Source organism: Lytechinus variegatus, chromosome 7 (assembly GCF_018143015.1).
Source record: "Lytechinus variegatus isolate NC3 chromosome 7, Lvar_3.0, whole genome shotgun sequence".
NCBI lineage: Eukaryota > Metazoa > Echinodermata > Echinoidea > Temnopleuroida > Toxopneustidae > Lytechinus > Lytechinus variegatus.
This window is the reverse complement of record NC_054746.1, coordinates 30,765,156-30,781,543: the sequence shown is the minus strand read 5'-3', so window position 1 is coordinate 30,781,543 and position 16,388 is coordinate 30,765,156. Positions and strand designations below refer to the sequence as shown.

The 16,388-nt window shown below is 36.2% G+C and overlaps 1 protein-coding gene across 1 annotated transcript in view; it reads right to left on the bottom strand.

Moving 5' to 3' along the window:
- Nucleotides 1–12,368, bottom strand: part of LOC121418988 (WD repeat-containing protein 26-like) — a 45,669-nt gene extending 33,301 nt beyond the window's left edge. Inside the window, exons 1-2 of the mRNA XM_041613241.1 lie at nucleotides 11,829–12,368; nucleotides 4,153–4,252 (exon numbers count right to left, since the gene is read on the bottom strand). Of these exons, the coding sequence (XP_041469175.1) occupies nucleotides 4,153–4,252; nucleotides 11,829–12,082 (354 nt within the window). The 5' untranslated portion in view covers nucleotides 12,083–12,368. The remainder of the gene's footprint in view (nucleotides 1–4,152; nucleotides 4,253–11,828) is intronic.
- Between the last annotated feature and the right edge of the window lie 4,020 nt (nucleotides 12,369–16,388).

The window sequence follows — 16,388 nt, the reverse complement described above, 5'->3', positions numbered from 1 at the left end:
ATTTTTGCAAAGTGGGCTAACCCCACCTATAGTACAGGATTATTTGGCCCTGCAAAAAAGCAGGGTTATCCCACCAATTGCGGTGCTAAGAGCAATAGTACGGGGTTAAGATCGCTAGTGTAAAACGAAAGTGGGCTAAGCTTAACCCCGTACTATAGGTGGGGCTAAATGGCAATTTGATCGACAAAAACCACTAGTCCGGGGTTAGCGAGTTTCGTGTGTGAAAAGCAAGCATTCCTTATCCGGGGTTAGCAATAACAATTTGGCATGTGTGAAAAGGAAAAAAAAATAGTACAGGGTTAAGGATAGTACGGGGTTAGCGATAGTCCGGGGTTAAGAATATCCTGTGTAAAAAGGGTACTATAGTACGGGATTATTTGGCCCTGCAAAAAAAAAAAATTTGAATTTATGGGTAAATGCTGGGTTTATTGGGGAAAATTGGGGTTAGAATTGGGCAAGGGGTATACATGTATCTTCACTCACTTTATGATACTCTCACTTTTCACTAGGCCTATAGGCAATATAATACAATGGCAGATAAAAAATTGTCCAACATCTTTATAAGCAAGGAGCTTATCTTTGTTAGAAAAAAAAGAAAACATGGGCAACCAATTACTAAGTATTCCAAGCTTGTGTTATCAAATCTGTAAATTCATGTTAATTCCCTTTTTTTCCAAAATAACAAGATGACATCATCAACCTTTTCTCAATTTAGCAGTGACCTTTTCGTTGAAAAACTTCCTCCATGCACCCATGTCTGGCTATGTCTACAAAATCTCTTTGATCAATCCCCTTCTCAGTTCCTATCATACTGACTTCCTATTCACTTCCTAGTGTTGCTTCAATTACCCATCCCCTTCCCCCACTCCTCCCCATCACCTCCTCAACTTTCTTTTTATTGCAAGCTCAGAAGTCTCAAGCATTATTTTCTAACCCCCCCCCCACACACACACTATCTCCTAATTCACTACCATATTCATACATGTAGACCAAAATATAATTAGGTGGTCTGTCTACGACAGATCACCTCTTGATTTCGTCAGAATTTTCTTTCTTTATTATTTATTTATTTTTAGCACCTATGTTTGTCGCCAACTTTTCTCGGAATTGGCTGAATCAATTTGGCTGATTTTTTCGTCATACATAGAATCTATCATAGAGACGGCAAAATAAGCTTTTCAAGGTCATATGGTCATGATGACGTCATCTACGCGCCATTTTGTAAAATTCTTCATTTGATCATATCTTCAATATCAATTATCAAAAATTGACAATATTTACATGACATTAACTTCATGTCAAGGGTCAACTGTCAATGTCATCAAAGGTCATGTAGAGGTCATGACGCGCGCGTACGCGCGCGCCAAAGGTAAAAAAATCGTCCAAATGACCTATAAAATTTTTTGGGTACGTTTCAGGTCATTTTAAGCATTTCAAAAATTTGCGCGCGCGCACATATGCGCGCGCGTTTCCGCGCGTTACACCTTAACGCAACGCAGAAAAACCGTTTCTTTTAATATCATTGCATTGCTAATAAAATTCTGAGCAATTTGATACCTTGATCAACCTTCTACAACCATTAATAACGAAATTAACACCCATTAAAGTTTGCAGCACGTGTGCGCGCGAGCTCTCACTATAGGCCATATATGGGCAAAAACATGCCTATTGTAAATTCACTGTAGCTCTTTAAATAGTCCATTGACCCCCAACTTTTTTTTCATATATCGATAGAGTATGAGTTGTAGATTTGATTTCATGTCACCATTGTCCCTAAATTATATCGTGACGTCATGAAAATGGCGCCCAAACTAAAAATTTCATTTTTTCAAAAATGACGTCATCAAATTTATGCAAATTTGGCTGTAACTTCTCGAATATAGATCATTTTTCGCCCAAATTTCAAGTTGTTGTAGTTTATAATGTACTCTTTCTCCTCAGTTACCATGAATATTCGTTTTGAGAAACGCATCATTGCGTAAAACAGCGATGAAAAGAGGCATGTCATTTTTCCTCATTTTGCGTGTAATCTCTATGGGACATGACTTTTTCCCAAAACTAGATTCGACATTCCTCTATTTCGTGAGCCATATCTCCATTTTTTCTTGTCATCTTTCCTTGAGCTTATTACATGTTGTAGCTGAGATTCTGGGCTATCGGAAGTGTGCCCTTCATTTTTTGATCAGATGCCGGGATCATGCCCGTATTTCACTTGCAAAATTGGAATTGTAATTTTCAAAATTGCTTACGTGTAATCTCTATGGGGAATATCGTGGCTCAATGGATAACGCATTTGACTTGCTTTCTCGAGGGCGGAGGTTCGATTCCTGGGGTAGAAAAGATAATTTTTTTTCATTTTTTTTTTCTTTTTGCCACCTCTTACATGATCCTTTATGATAATTAAAAGGTATGAAAGTTAAAATTTAGCAAGATAAAACAGATTATATTTGTTTTTTTCATATCACATGTATTTTGTGTGTAATCTCTATGGGACATGACTTTTTCTCAAAACTAGATTCGACATTCCTCTATTTCGTGAGCCATATCTCCATTTCTTCTTGTCAGTTTTGCCGGAGCTGTTAATATGTTATAGCTGAGATTCTGGGCTTTCGGTAATGTGCCCACCACTTTTTGATCAGATGCCGGGATCATGCCCGTTTTTCACTTGCAATATTGGAATTGTAATTCTCAAAATTGCTTACGTGTAAAGTCTATGGGAAACATTAATAATCACATTGAGCAATGGTCAAAATTTATTCTTAGGATGTCTAGAATCAAGATTATCAATCATATCTAAATTATTCATTTTATACATTAGCCGACTCTGAATGAAAAATCATGACAGACCACCTAATTCGTCCGCATGACGAATTAAATTCTAGTTTTTTATGGTTTATTTCAAAACCTGCAATCCATATTGTTTTGCAATTACAAATATAACAATCCCTCAATGCAGGTCTATCATGATCTTGATGATAGGTCGGTTTGGATTTCTAGACATTTGGTATCATCTTTCCAAGTTTCCACATTTAGAAACATGTTTGACATAATCTGGCCCTAATATGAGGATCAATCTGATGTATAGCATACAGTAGGCCCTGCTTTACACAGGAAAAAAAAGGTGGGCTGATGTACATGTAAGGGGGGGGGTCCTCAAATCATAAAATGATACCTAAGTGCCGTGCCAAAGTCGAAAGTGGGGGCTCTGAAACTAAAAATTGGTCCTAAAACGGGGGTCTCCAGAACAGCTCTTGGATCTATGATTGCTTAAAATACAATGCTCTGGATCTGACTACATAAAAAAGGGGGTCTCCGGATCATAGGCTAATTGGTGGCGGCTATGGGAAAAAATGTGCGCGTCTTGCTAGATTCATATCGAGCCAGCGCTAGCTATTTTCAGGCATGGGGGAGGGGGGTTTCGGGGACCAGGCGCTATGGCTCTGCGCTGATCGTGCTCGCCACTGATCATGCTTGCCACTCCGACTGGCTGAATACTTCATAATTGGCGTGCATTGGATCGAGAAATCACAAATTTGAGGGCCTCCGGAACGGGGAAAAATAGCAATTTCTATGCCTTCCTGAATTGGCGATTCTCTGAAATGTAATTTTAGGCTGAAAATGGGGGTTTCAACCATAGCACATACATGTACGTATCATACATTGACAGGCCTACATGTACTGTACACGAATAGTCAATTACTGTACACTGTATAAGTTTACAGACCCTCTTTTTTCCACTCATTCACAAATTTTCTTAACAAACTTTAATTTCTTCATTATACAAAGTTCCTCATTACTACCTAAAGTAGTTTAGAGTACATCAAAATGCACTAAAATATATATATTTTTAAAGCAAGAGCATAAGCATTTTCCATGCTATCTTTTTAACAAATGAAATAGTAGGTTTTTATTGTTGTTTATTATAATTCAAACAGGCTTTCATGTACATATGCTCACTCACCTTGCTGAATGTAATTTTTCTATTTGATTTGTTAACAGAGCAAATTGTGAAATTTTTCACGATCTTTTCATGATTCACTGTTTTTCTGTCTTTGTGCTGATTTATCATAATAAAAATCGTATTTTTCTACAAAGTAATGATGAAAGTATTGTTTTTGTTTGATGCATGAAAGTCCTTATAATCAGACTCACCTTGCTGAATTCCCCAGTCATGATGTGTGACCTGAATTTGGCCGCTGAATCATGCTCCAGCCTACAGCCTGATTCCCTCATCAAAAGATCAACAGTCTTCCTGCAATGGACAAAACAAACAAAATCTTTGCCTGAAAACTAAACTGGATAAACACACAGCTCATCTGCTTCCCTAGTACACGCTCATCTAGATCCTCTTTCATAGTGAACTACACATTTGTTAAGCCTTAGCTGTATAAAAAAATCTTCTGCCACAGTTCTGTGTATTATTACAATATATTCATTAGATTACCTTATATATGTCATATTATTCACATCGATTCATTACATACATGCATGCATTATTCTGAGTGTTATACATGTAGCACACTTTTTTCATAAATTCTTTGTTTGGCAAGTGCTCACAAGTGATTGTTTCTGATTTTATTCTGTAATTGGTTCTGTAATGGGCATCTTGGTCAGCATGCACAATGTAATATCCGAATAACAAAATGAATACATTGAAAACAATATTCTGTTTGCTTAGTTGCCTCAGGAATGGATGAATCGTGAATCCCATTATCTCTTATCATGGCAAAAAAAAAAAAAAACAAACCAGTAAACATCTAACGAATCTCAACAGGCATATATCCAATGACAAGATGAACTTATAATTCTTTTTATACATAGAGACCTATAAAAATGCATGAAATATTTTAGATATTATTCTTATATCATACAACACTGGTACCATGGATAAATATCTGGAACAGCACCCTTATACTCAGTAAACACAATCTAAACAGAGAAAAAGAAAGCATGATTCTCATTCCATAGGCAAAATCAAATGCTAGATTCATAAGAATGACAATAATATAGCATTATCGAGGAAATATTTAAAACAAACATTTCGCATTGATTCTAAGTGGTGAATACAGTAATATTAGTGTACATGTACATGTAACTAGTGTATACATGTACATGATATGTTAACATGGGATATAGATGCAAGTACATGAACTACACCTGCAAAGCCTTTCATATATTAGTACAATGTAGTTGACATCCAGCCTTCTATGATCTCAAATTGAGTCACAGTCAGCCAACTGCCAAGTCCAATAGCTATGACACAATCAATGGGAGGAGTTAGTCTAAATCCAAGGCATGAGTGCCGTGCATCCACACACATCTTGATTTCTCAGCTTAATCTCTCAAATTCTTGAGTCATCAATGTGTCTGAGGAGCAGGTTTGGGCTCAATTATTTACGAGGTAATTGATCAATTATGATATTAATCAGATTTTTTTGAGCAATTGTAATTGAAGTTTTGAAAGGGAAAGTAATTGTAATTGCAATCGAATAGATCTAATTGACTTGAATTACTGTCAATTACTTTTAATTTTCAGTTGGTTTACAATAAACTTACTTAATTTATGATTCAATTTCATGACCCTTTTTCATGTAAAATAGTTCAGAATTAACCTAAACCTTCATCTTGTCAATTTCTTTGTAAGTGTAAATATATTGAAATAGGTGGTACTGGTACTAAGTACCGAATGAAAATTAGTTTTATTTATGACTTTTCTAGAAAATAATTGAAACTGAAATTGACAAATTTTGGTAAAATTGAAAAACAAGTGGAACGCCTCTGGCAGTCTCACGTGCATTATGCAATTCAATATAGCAGCAGTTATTCATAGAAGAAAATACTAATATGATAATAAAATATTATGTCAATTGACCCAAAATGACCTTTGACCATGATCATGTGACCTAAGACATACATGTGCAAAACAATCATTCATACTTGATTACCCTTAAATGTCGGTTTCATGGGCTAGAACCATTAACTTTTGAAGTTATGATGCCAATTCAACACATACTCCCAACACGGCCAGAGTTCATTAACCTTAAAGGTAAATGCTAGTTTTGGTAACGATATCAAAATGAGTTCGTACAGAATCCAATGAAATGACCACTAAAGTGTCTGTTTGTATAAATAAAACGCATGTGCCAAAGGATTCTGGAAGAAATTGTGTAATTGCTGAGAAATCAGCAAATAATCTAGGGATTCGGGTAGGGCGTCGGGCCCGACGCCCTAAGCAATAATAATACATTGTCCCACGTGCGCTTATCTGTGTTAGTGATTTTCGGTGTGAACATTTTTCAGCGTAGATTTCAAGATTTCACAAAGTCCAATTAATGTAACTGTACCAGATCTAGATCCTCGATGATATACTGGCAATTGAGCCTTGTTTTACAGACTTTCTCATGAAATCAGTGTTAACTGCAACTACTGGAATTTCTCTTTAAAATGACCTTTGATCTTGGCCATGTTCCTGAAATGCACACAGGGTATTCAGGGATACATTGGTGCTCTTAAAAGTTTCATGAACTAGATCCATAAAATTTCAAAGTTATGATGACAATTAGTCAAATACCCCCACCATTGCCAAAGTTTGTTGACCCTGGCTAAGGCAGTGACCTTTGACCTTAATCATGTGACCTGAAACTCAGGCAGGATGTTCAGTAATACTTGATTACCCTTATGTCTAACTTTCATGGACTAGGTCCATATACATGTATACTTTTTAAGTTATGCAGGCAAGACAAAAATGTAATTTAATTGAAAAGGTATTTGTAATTGAACATTTCTTCAATTACCCAAATTGTAATTGAAGGAATTAATTGAGCCCAACCCTGCTGAGGAGCTAAGGCATTGTTACGAAGAATGTTAAGTTCACAAGTCTTGTCTGAAACTATTATTGACCGTCGTTGCTTTGCTGTACATGTACATACAAACCAGTAGGCTGATTGCTACAGTATGTATGCATGAAAATATTGTTCTGCAGACATGAAACATCACTCCCCACCAATATTTCATCACAATAAATCTTTGATATTTGAAGAGGAAGTCCACCCAAACAAAAAATGAATTTGAATAAATGAAGAAAAATCAAGCGAAAATAAAAATTCCCCGTAATTGAATGTAAAATAAGAAAGATATATATGACATATGTTTCACAAAAGTACAGTAGTTACTTGTTAGTATGCATGATATCCATGGGTGGTATGAGAGCCACTGATGCTACACACTCACTATTCACTACCGGTATTCCTTTTGTATTTTTAGGAATATACAACAAAACACTCTGATTTTTGCAGATTGGACAATAACTTAAGGAAGCATCTTCATTAAATCACAGTATTAGCTGCAACCATTCCAACAATATTAAATGAAGAATCAACTATGTTTCACATCATATTTCCAAAATACAATTCGATAAATAATGAGTGGGAGACATCATCAGGGCCCTCATAACAGCAAGGATGTGCATTTGGACCGTGAAAATAAGTGAAACCTCAATACAACTTTCGAATATATTTCACATCCAATTTTGATGAAATTTTCATCTTTCAATCCATTCTCTACCTTTTGGTGGGGGGGGGGGCTTGCCCTTTCATTTGCATTTCTTATTCACTGACTATTTCATATTTTCCTCATCTCAGTGAATTATTTCAAGAATAAAACAAATACAATTAATATAATCTGCAATGTTAATAGTATTTTCAGGATTTAAATTCACATTGTCATTTTCTTTTTGTTTGGAAGGTGTATAGGCGGCAACAATAAACAAAAGGACTAAGACAGTTTTAATGTTGTACACTTAAGTGGAAGGGTGGGCATGTACAGCAATGGATAGAGAGGGGTAACAATTGATCCCATCCCTGAACAAGACAAAAAAAGGAAAAACTCAAGAAAACATCACATCCGAAAATGGGGTTTTGTTGAGAAAATACTACAGTACATGTCTATCTATGGTGTAATATATTTTTATCGACTAAAAATAATTAAAAACCTTAAAAGTTGCTTCACCTAACAAAAATGTTATTGTAGATAGAAAAAAATAATACAAATTATTGGTGAAGGATTTGAGGAAAATCACTATCAAATATCTATAATAATATCCAAATTTGCAGTTTTTGATTTGTGACATCACATGCAAGCAGCTTCACATGTATCGTGAATTCAAAAGAATCAATGAAATGTAATTTTCTCCAAATATAGAAAAAGGTTTAATTGTACCTTTTATATATCATTATCAACATACAACTTATTTCATACCCGCTCCTGAAAGAAGAAAATAGTAAATCATCATGAACCATAAAAAAATTGAAATTTATTCATTTTTATATACATATGTATTTTTACATATGTATGCAGCCTAAGCAGCTGCTCGTATATGATGTCACAAATCAAAACTAATTTTTTTTGTAATTTTCTTAATCTTTAATGGATTTTCCTCAAACTTTCACCAATATTTTTTCTGCTATTTTTACAATAAACTTTTCATCAGGGTGAACTTTCCTTTAAATACAAACTAATAAAATGTGTATGTTCCACTTCTCACTCATGAAATTTCCCAAGAAAAGGGGCAACAATACTGTTAATTACAAATGTGCATTAGAGGCAGGAAATCAATAATTATTAAGCAAGGGTGGGGCAAGTCCACAAAAAGCATGAAGGAAGATGGCACACACCTCAGTTGATTAACGATTGATGGATTTATCTTCAGCCCCACCCCTGCCCTATAACTACCCTCCCCCCCAGATATAAACATGTACAGAGCCTACAGAGGATACTTTGTCAAAATTGTAAACCATTAGAAATTTATGAAAAATAAATATGTAGGCCTATATTGACTTTAAAAGAAACTTAAACATCATCAAATATCAAAATAGGGCAACCGGATTTCTTCTTCTTTATCAACATGTGACAGCTAGTGAGCGAGATTTTTTTTTATTTCTTTCATTTTTAATAACTCTTTTTTCTATCTTTAATTGGCTTAATAAAAAATCTGAAAATCATCTAGACTGGAATGACACATCTCTAGATGAAAAGGGTGTTTTCTATGGCTGTAAATTGAATATGTTGTAAAATTCAGTCCAAAAAGTCGTTTCAATCCTGTGATATTAACAGGGCATTTCAGCATTAACTACTCCCTGACATCCACTTGTGTGCACGTGTTCAGTCAACCTGCATAATATACATTATATTTAATAATTAAGTCGTAAAGAGTGTCCTGGAGCTTTAGTAAAAGTTCACATTAATTATGATTGGGCTATCCGTGTTCTAGCATTCAAAAGTGCAGTGAGTTTTTACTTCATTTTCAAATGTTTGATTTTTTTTTTAATTATTCTCAAACTTTGACCCAGATCGGCACACTCTCTCAATTTTTTTGAATCATTCAATATCTTTCAAGATATATATACACATACAGTATGTTATTGTATCTCAAAGAGTTGATGATGATGATGCACAGCATTTGTATAGCGCCATATAGGTGCATTGGAGGAGCCAGTCAATCTGGGTCGCCAAGAAGGGCGCGCACACAAAACTGTAACCAGCAGGTCTCTTCTCCCGATAACTGGTTGGGGAATGCAGGTGGACCACTACACCGGGGTTTCCCCCTACTCTTATTCGAATAGTGCAGTGGGTTCTTAACTTGCAAAGGTGGTAATTCTCCTCTACACGGGGCCTCCATTTAACATCCTATCTGAGGGACGGAGTGTTTTCCACTGAAACATAGCCTGCATCTACATGTATGAAACAGGGGAGAGACGTTTACACACAACGCACTGGCTTCAGTCATCTGCCCAGGGAGGACTCGAACCCACGATCTTTGGTTCAACGGGCAGACGCTTTACCAACTGAGCCAACTTCGCTCTCAGAGTTACAGAGATTCAAATCTGAACTTTCAAACCTGTTCCATGCATCAGTTGTTTATACCAAAATGGAAAAGATATTTTCTTTACAAATTTGGGGACCCAACTTGTTCTATTTTGACATTTTAATTGCAATTTGATGCTAGATCACCTCTTGAACACTTGCTTGTTTATTTTCATAACATACATGTACTCTTTCCATTTTTATGTGAACTAGGAATTTGAAAATGCATAATATTCAGATTTACTGAAATTCAATATAGGCTTGTTATTGGTTTATATTTATCATTGCAATGTACACAACCTTTTATTTACAAATTTGAATGAATCAAATATTCATGAGTACTAGATGAGAAAATAATAAACTTCACTTCTGGAAGGTACATAAATGTGTATAACCCCTAAAACAATAAACGAAAGCTCCCACATTTCCTCATTTAGATTTTTTTCTTTTCTAAATACATGTCCATGCATGTTTTCAAGCGGGATATCTCGCTAGTCGTTATCATGTTTGCCAATGCAATTCATCAGTGTTTTGTCGATATTTTTATTTACAATAAAAAATTATGAATTATATTACCTTAAACTTTGTATCCCAAAATCCTATACTTGCACCGAAAAAATGGCCGTATAACACACGCAGACCAGTTGGCTTCATATAATATAATTATTGCAACAGATGTGATTGGTTTGCATTAATGGGTACATGAATTATATCAAAGATGGCATAATTATTTGACATCCCAAAGCAACCATTTCAAATTATAACATAAAATATTCATTAGTAAATTCATTTGTTAAATCATAGATTCATTGATTATAGATCAGAGTTTAATTATGTATGTCTTATTTCATTATCTTATATTTTTATCAACTATTGTTTGTGTTTTGTATCCTTGTAAATTGTACACAATTCAGCCGTAAGGCTGCTGCAATGTTTTTTATACCGAAATAAATAAATAAATAAAATAAAAATCATTGTCTCCAATTTTGAATATGAAATACACAAAGATTAATGACAAAACACAATTTTCTCAATCCTTATTTGATTCAATTAATTTATATTTACTATCCTGTTGGTTTTTTTTTCTATCTTAAACAAATCAAATCATTATTTTGGCATTCATTTTCTTCAACTACCCTTGTTTTGTTTTGCCTTTTAAGCACAAAAAACAAACTGCACAAACAGATGGGAAGTGCTAAAATAAAATGTACAATATGCCCCAAGGCGAAGGTTTGGAACTTTTTATTATTTACATCATACTTCTAAATGCAAAGATTAAGATTTAGAATTACATGTAAATGTACATGTAGACTGTCATTTGGTAAATGGTTTTGTAAGTTTTCAGTGGACGTCTTTTCTTTGTCTTCAGTATCCGAAGGGAGAGGTATGATTTTAGACTTTCATTTCCTTTTGCTGAACATGAATTTGAAGAAAAATGCTTTAAAATGCACCTAGGCTATAAATTGATTCTAGTTAAAAAATAAAGTGACCATATTTCAAAATCATTTCATTCTACCAACTACATTGTGTGATCTGTATAAATGTGAGCTTCATAAATGGGTTAATAGAAAAAGTCTCAGAGCAGAAGCGATAATACACTTTATGAAATTTCAAAATGAAATCATCCTTTAAGCATTCATCAATAGGGTAATTTCATATTTGATCTTATGTTAATCAGAAACAATGAAACATGAAAATAATAAGATGACAAACTGAACACAAAATTGGTGGAAAGATGAATACTGGTATCATGAAAACAAAAAGAATGACAAATTGATCCACATGTACTGTAAAGCCAAAGGATAATGAATAGTAAACAACAAAGGGCTAGTATAATGAGTATAGGAACAAAAGATCATCCAGTAAATAGAGGTGTTAAGCTGTTAATGACAATGTTAGCTCTGCTGTGCAGTAAACAATCATGGTGTGTTATTCCCGTAATAATTTTCCAAGACAGCTGCACTTACGTGTAGCCAAGTCCCATAAGGTGCTGGCCAATCAGTCGAACTATGTCCCTGTCACAGGGAGAGAGCTCAGTGGCACTGGCTTTAAAGCCGTCTTCCTCATCAAATACTGGGGAGGAAGAACCATTGGCATGGTTTGTCGCTCCAGCGGCTCCGCCGGGCCCAGTCCCGTTGCTACTATGGGGGATGGTGTCTCCAGTTCCATTGTGTGCCACGGCCGCGGTACTCGTCGACGAGTCAACATCATTGGCTTGCATTGCACTGGCAGCAGCTACGCGTTGTTTCTTTGCCGGTGGCGGAGACAACCCACCGCTATCCGAGTCCGATGATGAGGCCAGAATTGCGACGAGTAGGACGCAGTAAACGAGCCAGCACAGAAAAGCAGGAAATCAGGACAATTCTTCTCTTCCTGGATAGCAGCCTGTGGCCGATTTCCGTCATATAATCGGTGCGAAAATCTCACATAAGCCTTCTTTTAGCCCCACTGATCTGTCCTCTCAATCCAGCTGTACAATGTTATGAATGACGTCATATTTCTTTATTCTTTTTGCTGCTCTATTCATTTTTGTTCACAAGGGGGCGATGGACCAAATTAAACAGAGAGGGGGGGGGGTGAGGGGGTTGACAGGTGACATACAGTTTGAACGGTTTATTTCCAATAAGTTCACCCACTTTCTTTGGTTTAATTGCTATTTCATCCAATCACCATTTCGTCTTATAACCAGTTTGTGAACTTTGTCCAATAGCAATTTAGCCCACACTAATTTGTCTAATGAATGGAAATGGAAAGGATATTATTCAGACCAACTGGTTAAAGAGACGAAATGGTGATTATACGAAGTGACCATTGGACCAAATGGTTATTGGACAAGGGCGCCGGAAGCGGGGGGCAGGAGCGCACTTGCCCCCCCCCCCTCCAAATAATTTTTTTGGGGGGGAAACAAGATATTTTCATAGCCCCGTATTTTAGTTTTCCTCGATTCCTTTCATTGGCATGATTGGCAGGAGTTTTGTCTGATAATATTTCAGCTCATTATGATATAGCACTTTTGTATTTTAGATTCCAAAATTCCATTACCTGTTACTAATCAGATCGAGAGGCAGCTATGTTCTCTGGTTCATCCCAGCCTTTGTTATTCATGGACGTATGCAATTTTTTTTTAATCCGGGGGTGGGTGGGGCTGCAAGACCTTTATTTTCGAAGAAACTCAAGAGCGAGGGGTTTGTGACGGGGGAGCTTTCGCATTTTCTAGAATAAAGGATGGGGTTCACACTTTTGGTGAAATTTGTGAATTTTGCCCTCTCGATCGGCGGCCACCGGCTGCGTACATGTTTGTCATCTTAAAGTCTTTAAAAGGCATATATTACATTGGTTTGAAACAATTTCATTTGCCAGGCTCGTCATTTGCTGGAACTGCGACTCTGGTTATGAAGAAATGCCAGTCTGGGTCAAAAGGGAGGAAACAGAAAAAGCAAAAAGGAGTCCAAGACTGTTTAATTCTCAAGAAATTTATTTTTGAGTGCTCTTAATTAGAAACACAACTTTTATACTCCACTTTTACACATAGTCCTTACCGGGGGTCCCACAACCTCTCCGTCTCGATCGCTTCGGTATCTCACGTTGTCAAAATTATTGTAACCCTTCGGGATTTTGCCCCCCCCCCAAACTGAAAGTGTTCTGGCGCGCCTGTTATTGGATCAAATGGTTGTTAGACGAAATGTTGATGGACGGAATGGCATTATACTAAATGAAAGTAGACCATTTGGTGAGTGGACTAGTTGGCAGTATACGATTCGGTAATTACCGTTTCAATCATGGAGCAAGCTTAGCTCCATGGTTCAACTTTGCCATAATAATCAAAATCATGGGCATCAAGGGAAAGACAAAACAAGTTCTATTTTTTACTTGGCTTAATAGCTATAGTAGGGTGCTAATCTGGCAGTGGTGCATGGTGGTGGTGTGTGTTGGTGTTGGTGGTGGTGGTGGTGCCCGGGCTTTGTATATAGCAGGCCTAATAATAGAAGAAGTATTCCCGCGGGTAGTAGTATAGTATAGAAGTAGTAGTAGCAGTTGTAGTAGTAGTAGTAGTTGTAGTAGTAGTAGTAGTAGTACTATTAGTAGCCGTAGTAGTATTAGTAGTAGTAGTAGTAGTAGTAGTAGTAGTAGTAGTAGTAGTATAGTAGTACTGTATAGTTTCATGAAATGTTTAAACACTTATATATGTGCTTAATTGTCATTTACAATGGTGGGATAGATATGCCCTTTTTTGTTGTTTCCCTTTCCCCTGCCTCTCCCATGCACTTTCAAGTTTAATTGCTTCACCTCCTTGGAAAATTGATAAATCCCGGATAAATCTCAATCTCAAATCTGATAAACTGTCAGATTCTTGATTAAATTCCTGTATATGTATTTGATGAGGCGCAGTCATTCTCAGTCAATAATACTCTCCGCCCCCCGGGAGCGTTTCATCAATATTTTCATCCGACAAGTTGTCAGATCTGACATCTTTCCATGATTTTGATTGGCTGAGAGGCACTGTTCCTATGGTAACTGTCGGATAAAATGGGACTTGTCGGATAAAACGTCCGACAAGTCCTTTCATGAAACGCCCCCCCCCCCCCGGACCAAGCCCCCCGCGGTCGGACCGCCCCTATTTTTAATGTTATGAAATTAGTACAATGATAAAGCCCCGATAAAGCTGATAAACTTTTTATTCGGACTATAATATCCAGAGTGGATACTGTAAGACAGAAGTATTTTACCAAATTTCTTTGTCTGTGATCAGAAAAAAAACTAGGAACTATATATGTATTCCCTTTAAATTCATTTTTTTATCAACTCTATGGGGCACATGAGAGTAATTCAACCGCGCGCAAAGCATGCCGGACAGGCGTAAGTAAAGATCACATGACTTTATTGATTAAAATAATTCATTAAAAATAGATCAAATGTTTTTATATCAAAAGAAAAACGATAGACATAATGCTATGTTCATACTCTTTCATAATCAAGGTGTTTGGGAAGGCTAGACTGCATTTTTGTATTTCATTTTAATCATTATTACCCACAATGCAGTTCTGGTTTTTCTGGCGATGAACTGGCCGAAATTATGGTTAGTCTTATTTCAGGCCATTTAACTTTTGATTGAGCTGGTCAAGTACCTGATTAACATATCAAGTCTTAATGTACTGTTAATTGTGACTAATGTCAGTGAATTAAAGCAAAATCTATCGAGGGATTGATTTTTAATGATTTTTTGATGAGCTATGATATAACACGTGAGTGAATGGGGGTCTGTAATACTCATGTGTGCCCTATATCGCGACTACACTTCTACACTGTCGTTGCTATGGCTGGGCGTCGTCTGCTAGACATCGGTGGTGAGAATGCTTCAAACAGTTTCATGCAAAGTGATAGGTTATGTTTAACAACATTTGATAAGTATGTAACTCGGCATTTAGTGCATTTATCGACTACGATGCTGAAATGACGCTTTCAAATGTATATTCAATGCTTATCATTTATCATGCAGAAATGCGAGTTTCTACTGCCAATATAGGAGATCTGGTCGGTTTGAGAGTGTGAAATGAAACAAGTACTAGAAGGAACTTCAAAATGATAAAGAACTTCTAATTATCATCAGGATTCCTATTTTCAATATTTAGAGCACGCAAAGAAAGAAAGATGAACAAAACATTAAAATATATAAACTTGTCTCAGTCAGATGTAAAACATCATAGATTGCGCACTTGAATACTATTCACTTCGTTGAAAGCTACAGGAGGGGGGGGGGTGCTGAGTCGGGGTACATACCCCCATCCTCCTGGCTTGTAAGCAGGGCGGGGTTGATGCCTATAACACCCCCCCCCCTTCTTCCTCCAAATTAACGGTTATAATAGGGAAGAGAGGCGAAATGAGCAAAAGAAATGCTTACAATCTTTGTTTGTTATCAATTTTCTTTTATTTACTTTGTTTATTCTTATGCGAATACATAGGTAATAAATCACCTCGAACGAAATTAAACATGTAAACAAGAAGTTGTAAATCCACACAATACATATTTAGCCCATTGAAGGACATCAAGCAAGTAGAACTTGTAGCTGCAATACCATAGGAAGCGCACAAAATATAGGAATGGAACACTGCATTTTTACATTAAATTGAGGGGTGTCTAATGAGACGTTTTCTTTTCTTTTACACGTTTAGTCAGATTAGGTATTGAATGCAAGGTATCAATCTCTTCAGGAGAACTCACTCTTTCTTTTGAGACCAAAATTTTCAACTTTTCGTCATTTGACCCACAGTATAGGGCACATGAGAGTAATTCAACCGCGCGCAAAGCATGCCGGACAGGCGTAAGTAAAGATCACATGACTTTATTGATTAAAATAATTCATTAAAAATAGATCAAATGTTTTTATATCAAAAGAAAAACGATAGAAATAATGCTATGTTCATACTCTTTCATAATCAAGGTGTTTGGGAAGGCTAGACTGCATTTTTTGTATTTCATTTTAATCATTATTACCCACAATGCAGTTCTGGTTTTTCTGGCGATGAAC